Here is a 10,629-nt window from a genome sequence, read left to right on the forward strand (position 1 = left end):
GGCGAGACACCTGAGCTCTCTGGGCCTCTGAACAAGGAGGGATTGAAAGGTGCTATCTTTTTTTTTTTTTTTTTTTTTTTGAGACGGAGTCTCGCTCTGTCACCCAGGCTGGAGTGCAGTGGCCGGATCTCGGCTCACTGCAAGCTCCACCTCCCGGGTTTACGCCATTCTCCTGCCTCAGCCTCCCGAGTAGCTGGGACTACAGGCGCCCGCCACCTCGCCCGGCTAATTTCTTTAAAAATATTTTTTAGTAGAGACGGGGTTTCACTGTGTTAGCCGGGATGGTCTCGATCTCCTGACCTCGTGATCCGCCCGCCTCGGCCTCCCAAAGTGCTGGGATTACAGGCTTGAGCTACCGCGCCCGGCCTGAAAGGTGCTATCTAATGAGCTCTTCTAACCAGGCTCCCATAGTGCAGGACTGCACAGCATCCTGCACACAGGGATTGTTCTGTTTTTGTTTTTTTGAAACGGAAACTCGCTGTGTCACCCAGGCTGGAGTGCAGTGGCACGACCTCGGCGCACTGCAACCTCCGCCTTCCGGTTTCAAGCTATTCTCCTGCCTCGGCCTCCCAGGTTGGGATTACAGGTGCACGCCACCATGCCAGGCTAATTTTTGTATTTTTAGTAGAGACAGGGTTTCACCGTGTTGGCCAGGCTGGTCTCGAACTCCTGACCTCAAGTGATCCTCCCACCTCGGCCTCTCAAAGTGCTGGGATTACAAGTGTGAGCCACCGTGCCTGGCCTACAGGGATTATTAATAAATGTTTCCTGAATGAATGAATGAAAGAAACGCTCCAATAGAGCCACAGATCCTGGTGCTGGCAGAACCCTGGGAGGGAGAGAGAAACAGATCATTCAGGGATCATGCAACTTACCTCATTTAACAGCTTGGGAAACTGAGGCCCAGACAAGGCATGGCTTATCCAAAGTTGTTAGTGGCATGACAGATGTGGAGTGCCCATTGCCTGGCACATGGAAAGTGCTTATCTGTGCCCTCCCCTTATGGCCTGGAATTAATGCAGAGCTAGGCCCAGGAGTCTGTGGGCATCTCATCTCCCAGAGCCATGCCTCGGCTCCCTCAACACTCAAGTCTCTGGGAGAGAGAAAGCAGAATGTCCCCAGTCTGTCTCCTTACCCAGAGGCAAAGGCACCAGGCCTGTTAAAGACATTTAAGGACTTTGCTCTGCCCTTGGTGTGGCCCCCACCATAGAGGTCTGCTGCAGGGTGCAGAGTGAGGGTTGAGGCCCCCAATGCCCACCTCTGCAGAGAGTTTTCAGGCAGTTCTGCCCTAGTTAGTCTCACTGGCTTCTGGCTTGGGGCAGGACAGGGCTGCCTTCCTTACTGGATATATGGCTAAGATCTTTATATAAGACCCTTCCAGGGCCAGGCTGTTCTTTCCAGGGTAGAGCCTACTCAAAGGAAACTATTATAGAAGAACACCATCTTGGTCAGGAGCGGTGGCTCATGCCTATAATCCCAGTACTTTGGGAGGCCAAGGCAGGCAGATCACCTGAGGTCAGGAGTTCGAGACTAGCCTGGCCACCATGGTGAAACCCCATCTCTATTAAAAATACAACAATTAGCCAGGTGTGGTGGTGTGCATCTGTAGCCCCAGCTACTCAGGAGGCTGAGATGGGAGAATTGCTTGAACCCGGGAGGCAGAGGATGCAGTGAGCCGAGATCATGCCATTGCACTCCAGTCTCGGGCGACAGAGCAAGACTCCCTCTAAAAAAAAAAGAAAAGAAAAGAAACACAGCCTTAAATAGATAAGAGAAAAAAAACAAAAAAAGAAAAAACAAATAAAAAAGAAACACAGCCTTTTATACTGGTTCAGCAACTTACAGTTCACAAGGTACCTCAGATCTAGCTTGTCACTTAAGCATGGGACAATTCTGTAAGGTAGGCAGGTCAGGTGACTTATTGAGGAGCCTGAGGGAGAGGTGGTCATAGGTGGACACGTGCAGAGTTGGGACTTAAACCCAAGTTTGTGGTTTCTAGGCCGAATGCTCCCAGGCCAAGGTGTGGACGGGCCTGGGAACTGCCTGCAGAAGTTACCCAGGAAAGTACACGATCACCTTCACCCAACAGGATACAGCCCTCCCCACATCTGAAGTTACCCAAATAAAAGCCTCAGTAAAGAACCCTTCCCCAGGCCTGTGCCTCCCAGGTTCAACAGCTGCCTCTTTCTTCTTCCTCCACTGAGACTTAACCTACCTCCGGCCCACCGTAAAACAGCTAGTTAATGTGATCATATAAATCCTAAATAGGCCCAGGCTGGGTGGCTCACGCCTGTAATCCCAGCACTTTGGGAGGGCGAGGTGGGCAGATCACCTGAGGTCTGGAGTTCAAGACCAGTCTGGCCAACATGGTGAACCCCGTATCTACTAAACATACCAAAAAAAAAAAAAAAAAAAACAAAAAAAAACAATTAGCCGGGCATGGTGGTGCACACCTGTAGTCCCAGCTACTTGGGAGGCTGAGGCAGGAGAATCGCTTGAACCCAAGAACTGGAGGCTGCAGTGACCCAAGATTGCACCATTGCATTCCAGCCTAGGCGACAAAGCAAGACTCTGTCTCAAAAAAAAAAAAGACAAAACCAACTAACCGGGCTTAGTGGCTCATGCCTGTTAATCCCAGCACTTTGGGAGGCCGAGGAGGGCGGATCACCTGAGTTCAGGAGCTTGAGACCAGCCTGGCCAACATGGTGAAATGCCGTCTCTACTAAAAATACAAAAATTAACCGGGCCTGATGGCGGGCACCTGTAATCCCAGCTACTTGGGATGTTGAGGCAGGAGAATTGTTTGAACTCAGGAGGCAGAGGCTGCGGTGAGCCGAGATTGCGCCACTGAAGTCCAGTCTGGGCAACAAGAGTGAAACTCTGTCTCAAAAAACAAAACAAAACAAAAAACCTAAATAAATAATCTGGTGAAGTCCTTGGAGCTGGCTACCGAGAGAGAGTCCCTCCCTCCCATCCCCACTTTTTCTCTATCCCCTAATCCCTGCCCTACAGTTCTTCCTCCCTGCTAGGTATGTTGCACCCCTGCTCAAGAATCTTCAATGGCTCCCTGGTTCCTTCCTGAGTCGACTCAATCCCACTGATCTGCATCTGAGGCCTACCCCCACCCTATCCCAGCGTTCCCTGTGGCACCAAGGGCCACTTGCCCCCTCCACACACTTTATTTCAGTCTGAGAAGCTTCCCACTGTCCTTTAGACACACCTCTGCACTCCTGCTTCTGTGAGAGTTGCTGCTGTGTCCTGTATCCTCCTGCCAGGTCTTCCCCAGCCCTCAAGACTCTGATCAAATACTGTTTCCAGGAGCTTCTCCCTGAGCTACCCTCTGCCAACCAGATGTCCCCTTTCCTGGCCTTGGTGTGGACTATTTTGCATTGTAGTGGCAATTATCAGGGAACAGCGTGGCCCAACAGGAAGAACCAGGCCTCCCGGGTCAGGCAGGCTGGAGGGGACAGCCTTCTGTGATGGATGTATCTTGCTGGGGACTTTGGTTAGGGGAACACAAGAGTGTGAACAACTGAAAGAAGGCCGGTGGCACGCAGAGATCTAGGAGAAGCGTTGGGGTGGCAGTCCTAGTGCTGACAGAGCCCTGTGCTTCAGATTCTTCTGGGGGGCAGCTCTGGGCACAGAAAGGAGCACTGGACTGGGAGTCCGGTGTGTGAACTGGAGACCATGTTCTTGCTTAATGTGCTGCCGTGACTATTCCGCAAGGCGCACATTTGGGGGTCTTCTCAGGGCTGCTGGCCCGTGCCTTCTAGACCTTGGTTGTTTCCTCATTAAAATGAGGGCACTGGCCTTGAGATCAGAGGCCTCCTGCGTGCCCTGGCCTCAGAATCTGTGGTGCCAGGGGGAAGGGAGTGGCAAAGAGATTGGCTCTGCGATTTGAGAGTTGGAAAGAACAGTCTTTTAAACCCTTCAACAAATATTTGTGGAACACTCTACTTCCACGGGGCCAGGGCAGCATGAACTCTCTGGAAAGCCTTTGTGCCTGCGGGTAGCCATGCAGAAAAGCCCTGGCCCCAGCCTCCTCCCCTCCTCCCAGCCCAGCCCTGTGGGGCTTGCAGCCGCCTCAAGTCACCTGCCTCCTCTGGGTGTCTGTGATCTGGTGAGAGAACTAATCCCATCGCTGTGAAAATTGCAAGTGAAGTAATGGCTGGGGAAGTGGTGGGCGCACACAGGTGAGGGATTATTATTACTACTGTGTTGCTTCTGAAGGCACATCAGAGAGTGAGAAACTAAGCCTGTCTGGCTCCTGCCCTGAGCCCCACTTCCTCCTCACTTCCTCAGTCCAGCCTGGCTTTGCAAAGAAACAAAATCCTCTCCCCACCCTACTTCCCACACTTGAACCCCTGATTAAGTCCCTTACCTTCCTGGGTATCACTGTCTAATCCCTAAGCCCTTTCTCACCAGTCTCCAGTTGTCTCCAAGAGCCAAATCCCTTTAGAATGATGTGGCCCAGATAGCTGTGAGCACAGAGGCTGGGGGCAGGGAGCTGGGACCTCAGGACTCCCCCAGAGGGGAGGGGAGGGCTGGAGGGGTGCTGGGGGCCCCTGCTATGGCTTTGGCGCTAGCTGGCAGGGGCCTGGAGACTTCCCTTGGGAAGGATGGGTTCCCATTTCCACCCCAAACAGAGCTAAAATAGACTCCAGATTCCACAGGCAAGCTTGTTCCCGCGCCAGTGACCTCTCAGAGCAGAATGGCATAGGGGTAGGCCCACCAACTCTGGAACCAGACTACCTGGATTTGGGTCCTGGTTCTATAACTTAGCAAAGTTACTTGACCTCTGCCTCAATTTCCCATCTGTAAAGTGGCAGTGATAATCTTACTACCTCATATGATTGGAATGAGATTAAATGAGCTAATTCATGAAAAGAATGTTGAAGAGTACCTGGAACACAGTGAAGCTATTGGGGTTTTTTTATTTTTTATTTTTTGTGGGTTTTTTTTTAAGAGATGGGGGTCTCACTATGTTGCCCAGGCTGGTCTTGAACTCTTGGCCTCAAGTGATCCTCCCACCTTGGCCTCCCAAAGTGCTGGGATTACAGGTGTGACCCACTGTACCCAGCTGGTATCAGCTGTTTTGACTTGCAGTCTCTGTTCCTTCTCTTGGATATTCTTGCCATTCAGGTGCCACCCCACACACCAGCTCTTAGAGGGGTCTCCCTTCCCTGTAATGAGGCTGAAGTGGCCTCTGGCCACCAGCCCCTCTCTGATGCTATTTCATCTCGTTCCTGTGGCACCTACCGTGGCCTGAAATGATCTTGCTTGTGTATGTGATTATAGTTTTCTATCTGTTCTCAAGGGCAGAAACCATTGCTGGTTACGGTCACTGCTCCATGCCTAGTGCCTGGCACCGAGAAGACCTTTGATATCCATTTGTGGGCATGACACTCACCCTGTCCCTGAGAGCTGGGCCCAAGGAAGGAGCAGGACCCCCTCCACTTTGTAGTCCATGCCACAATTACTCTGCGGCTACTTTGCATCTGCCCTGTGTGATCTTGAGTGAGTCGTCGACCCTCTGAGCATCTGGGTGAGTGGAGGGAGGTGGCAGATGGAACTAAGCAATCAAGGGACACTTTAAGATCTTTGAAGACAACTTATTTTATGTGCTGGAGCTCATGTCCATAAGGTAAAGGGATCTTAGGGACCTCCATGTTCTAAAAAATACCACCACCTCAGGCCTGGCCGTCCCTGTTGCCACTGGGCTGAAGCCTCCACTGATGGTGACACATTCCGGTGAGTTAGGCATTGTCTTCTTCAAGGCCCTTTTTGTACAAAATGAAGCCACTGGGCCCCATGTGGCCACATTCCCCAGGGACCAGCCTGCCACCTGGTGGCAGCTTGATTACCTTGGCCTCTTCCTCATTGGTGGGGCCCAGGTTCATGCTCACTGGAACAGACACATATTCTAGATGTGGATTTGCCTTCCCTGCCCTTCATCCTTCTGCCAGCATCACCATCTGTGTACTCATGGAATGTCTCATCCATTTGTATGGCATTTGCACAGCCTGGTGTATGACCAAATAACTCATTTCACAGCAAAGGAAGAGAAGCAGAGGGCTCAGGTTCACAGAATTCACTGGCCTTATCATACACCCCATTCCTGGTACCAATTTTAAAACATTTCATCCTCATCACCACCCGCTTCCACCGCTGAGCTAACATAATTCATGCCTCACACTTTCATTAATACCTTTATTTCTTCCTAGGTCCCCAGCAACTTTACAGAGCACGAAGAGACAGAGGAATTGGGGCCTTCTCCATGCAGGTCTCTGCCCAGCCCAGGGCCAGGAAACCTCATATCCCAAGAAACAAGCTACTTGGAATCACAGCATGTCTGATGAAAGGCCCTCCCAAGTCATTTAGTTCAGGCTCCCATTTTATAACTGAGGACGAAGGCCAAGAAAATGGAAGTGGGTCGCCAGGTGCGGTGGCTCACGCCTGTAATCCCAGCACTTTTGGGAGGCCGAGGCGGGCGGATCACGAGGTCAGGAGATTGAGACCATCCCATCCCGGCTCACACAGTGAAACCCTGTCTCTACTAAAAATACAAAAAACTAGCCAGGCGTGATGGCGGGCGCCTGTAGTCCCAGCTACTCAGGAGGCTGAGGCAGGAGAATGGTGTGAACCCGGGAGGTAGGGCTTGCAGTGAGCCGAGATCGCGCCACTGCACTCCAGCCTGGGTGACAGAGCGAGACTCCATCTCAAAAAAAAAAAAAAAGAAAATGGAAGTGGCTTGCCCAGAGGCCCATAGCGAGAGAGTGACAGCCCTGTCCTCTCTAGCTCCCCACCCTCTCTTGGGAGCTTGGATCTGCAGGTTGGGCTACTCCAGAGAGAGCCCACAGGGCTGAGCATCCTGTCGTCCGTCCTTGGGAGCAGGGTGGCCTGCTTGTCTCTTAGCTGGCATCCCTTCCCTTCCTTCTGGGGTCCTCCAGTCCCCTCCTCCTCAGACACTCCACTCCTAGGCAAGGCCTCAAGGTCACTCATCTCCTTGCAGTCAATCTCCCATCCTTGGCTGCCTCACTTCCTGGGTTTACACTGCACCCTGCCCCCCGCAAGCACTGGCTCCAATCTTCACTGTTTCTTTACCCACTCCCTAACCCTCCTCACCCCAAAAGCAGCAGAAGGCCCCTGGCTGGGCTGAGCTACACCCACCCACATTGGGATGACATCCTCCAGCTCTTGTCCCTTCTGGGATAACCAGGGGTTACCCCATGGAAGAACACACCACAGGGAACTGGTTACCCACCAAGTTTGCAAGGGGGCTCTGGCTCCCACTGATGGAAAGCTAGGATGTGGATATTAGTGGGGAAGCAGAATTGTGTTCTAGGTAGAGGACAAACGTGAACACGGACCTGCATCTGGTTGGAGTGTGTATGTTGAGGGGTGACTAGGTCCATGGGGTGAGGGGTAGGGAGAAAGTGGGGATGGGGCAGGCAGAACATGGAGCCAAAGACCTGGCTGATTACAGGGTGCATCCTTACAACCCTGTTGTTGGGGCTGACAGATGGGCTGGAACAGTCACAGAATTGGAGAAGCAAGTCTCTCCACAGGCACCACAGGGGTTCCACAGTGCATTTTGTAGCTTATGAAGAGTGATTTCATACATATGAAAGAACATTAGTAGCTGGGCGTGGTGGCTCACGCCTGTAATCCCAGCACTTTGGGAGGCCGAGGTGGGTGGATCACGAGGTCAAGAGATCGAGACCATCCTGGTCAACATGATGAAACCCTGTCTCTATTAAAAATATAAAAATTAGCTGGGTGTGGTGGTGGGCGCCTGTAGTCCCAGCTACTTGGGAGGCTGAGGCAGGAGAATCGCTCGAACCTGGGAGGCGGAGGTTGCATTGAGCCAAGATCATGCCATTGCACTCTAGCCTGGGCAACAGAGCGAGACGCCATCTCAAAAAACAAAAAACAAAAAAAGTTAGTAATGTATCCAAGTAGTGATCCCTTATCCTTGGGCGATACGTTCCAAGATCCTCATGGATGCCCGAAACCTCAGGTAGTGCTGAACACATACTGTGTTTCTTCAGTCTGATAACTCTGAGGCCTATAAGTGACTAACAGGTGGTAACATTTACAGCGTGGGGAACATTCACATTCAGAGTGGGATGGAGAGGAAGGGCAAGAGATTTCATCACGCCATTCAGAACGCAGACAATTTAAAACGTATGAATTGTTTATTTCTGGAATTTTCCATTTAATATTTTTTTGGACCTTGGTTGGCTGAAGGTAACTAAAACCTCAGGTAAGAGGAGACTACTATAGACCGATGGAACAGAACAGAGAATCTAGCTACGTGCAGTGGCTAATGCCTATAATCCCAGCACTTTGGGAGGCTGAGGCAGGCAGATCCCTTGAGTCCAGGAGTTCGAGACCAGCCTGGGCAACATGGTGAAACCCTGTCTCTACAAAAAAAAAAAAAGAAAAGAATTAGCTGGGTATGGTGGCACACCCCTGTGGTCTCAGCTACTTTGGCGGCTGAGGAGGGAGAATCCCTTGACCCTGGGAGGTGAAGGTTGCAATGAGCTGAGATGGCACCACTGCACTCCAGCCTGGATGACAGAGAGAGACCCTATATCAAAAATAAACAAATACATAAATAATTTTTCGATGCTTAAACTTTTACTTTTCTTATTTATGTCTTTAATCTATATGGAATTAATATTTTGTATATGATGTGTATGTAATAGGGGTCTAATTTCATTTCTTTTCCTAATGGCTAATTGAATTTCTTAGCACAATTTACCAAACAGTCCATGATACTGCCTCCTTCTATCTCCACAAACACAGTGCTTCCTCTGACGTACACCATCTTTAGATGTGTGGGTCAGTTTCTGGCCTATTTCATGTTCCATTTGTCTGTCTTTAGGCTGATATCGGGGACTGTCTTATATTCCCATCTCACACTTCTTCAGGAGCAACTTGGTCATCCCATATCAGTGTTCATACAGGTGTTCACTGTAAAATTATTTCAATTTTTCTGGAGAAAAAAGAGGTTGTGGCTCATCTGACCCTTGCCCTTATATCACCATACAATTTTTTTTTTTTTTTTTTTTTTTTTTGAGACAGAGTCTTGCTCTGTCGCCTGGGCTGGAATGCAGTGGCACAATCTCAGCTCACTGCAAGCTCCACCTCCTGGGTTCACGCCTCAGCCTCCTGAGTAGCTGGGACTACAGGTGCCCCACCATACCCGGCTAATTTTTTGTATTTTAGTAGAGACGGGGTTTCGCCTTGTTAGTCAGGATGGTCTCAATCTCCTGACCTCGTGATCCACCCACCTTGGCCTCCCAAAGTGCTGGGATTACAGGTGTGAGCCACTGCGCCTGGCCCACCATACAATTTTTAAAGGCTCAGGTTTCAGACTGAGCCAGCTCCCAGCAGCCCCAACCCTTGGAGAAATGGACAGTAGTGGGACAGTAGTTAGTAGTTAGGAGTTAGGACAGTAGTGGGACAGTAGTTAGTAGTTAGGAGTTAGGACAGTAGTGGGACAGTAGTTAGTAGTTAGGACAGTAGTGGGACTTCCACATTCCAGTAGACATTTGAGTTATTTGCTGGGGGTGAGGCAGGGTTGATTTTACACGGTCCTTATGTATGTATGTATGTATGTATGTATGTATGTATGTATGTTGAGACGGAGTTTCACTCTTGTTGCCCAGGCTGGAGTTCAGTGGCCGGCAACTCCGCCTCCCGGGTTCAAGCGATTCTCTTGCTTCAGCCTTATGAATAGCTGGGATTAGAGGCATGCACCACCACAACCGGCTAATTTTGTATTTTTAGTAGAGATGGGGGTTTCTCCATGTTGGTCAGGCTGGTCTCAAACTCCCGACCTCAGGTGATCTGCCTACCTCGGCCTCCCAAAGTGCTGGGATTACAGGCGTTAGCCACCACGCCCGGCCTATGGTGCCCATTTCACAGATGAGGGAAGTGACCCAGCCTCTCGGTCCCACTGAGGCACTGGGTCCCTGCCTGCTTCATCTTGCCTTGCCCCCCAGCCCCTTTCCCCTGCCCCTCCATCTCTCCCGTCGGCTTCCCTTGCCAGTATCTGGTTCTCTGCCTCCTGTTGTTTAGTGGGGTCGAGACAGGGAGGACCGGGGAAGAGAGGGACGTGACTTGGCCCTGGCCACGCCCTGGGTCAGTGGGGCTGCCGCAGAATAAGGGCCTGCCACCAGGTCCCTTGGACATCCCTTGCTCCTGCCCTTCTCGGGCTCTGATCCTGTCTCTGCTCCCCCAGGTCGCCCTTTTCAACTATTTTCCTGTCTGCCCCGCCGACGCGTCCGCTGCCGGAGCACCCCCCTGGCTGCGAGAACCTCCTCTCTCTGACTTCCCGCCTTCCTGCTGCGACCCCAGTTCCGCCCCTCTCCAGCACCCTCGGCCGCCAGCGCCTAAGCTCTCTGCGGCCACCAGGGGGCGCCCGCGGCCAAGTCTGGGCGCGGGAGACGCCGAGCGCCCACCCCGTTCCTCCTGGTGCCCCTCCCCGTCCGGCCGCGGCCCCGCCCCTCCCGGCGCCCCGCCCTGTCCGGCAGCGGCCTCTCCACCTCTGATCCCCCCGTGCCCGGGACCCCCGGCCCCACTGTTGCGCCAGCTCGTCGGGTCCGGCCATGGGCCCCG

The 10,629-nt window shown here is 52.0% G+C and overlaps 1 protein-coding gene across 1 annotated transcript in view; it reads left to right on the forward strand.

Moving 5' to 3' along the window:
• The window catches only part of LOC108517541 (vegetative cell wall protein gp1-like), a 38,049-nt gene that overhangs the window by 26,662 nt on the left and 758 nt on the right, over positions 1 to 10,629 (forward strand). The window contains exons 2-4 of the mRNA XM_017855528.1: positions 5,323 to 5,517; positions 6,225 to 6,283; positions 10,253 to 10,623. Of these exons, the coding sequence (XP_017711017.1) occupies positions 5,400 to 5,517; positions 6,225 to 6,283; positions 10,253 to 10,623 (548 nt within the window). The 5' untranslated portion in view covers positions 5,323 to 5,399. The remainder of the gene's footprint in view (positions 1 to 5,322; positions 5,518 to 6,224; positions 6,284 to 10,252; positions 10,624 to 10,629) is intronic.

This window comes from Rhinopithecus bieti, unplaced genomic scaffold, assembly GCF_001698545.2.
Source record: "Rhinopithecus bieti isolate Rb0 unplaced genomic scaffold, ASM169854v2 scaffold_36959, whole genome shotgun sequence".
NCBI classification, from domain to species: Eukaryota; Metazoa; Chordata; class Mammalia; order Primates; family Cercopithecidae; genus Rhinopithecus; species Rhinopithecus bieti.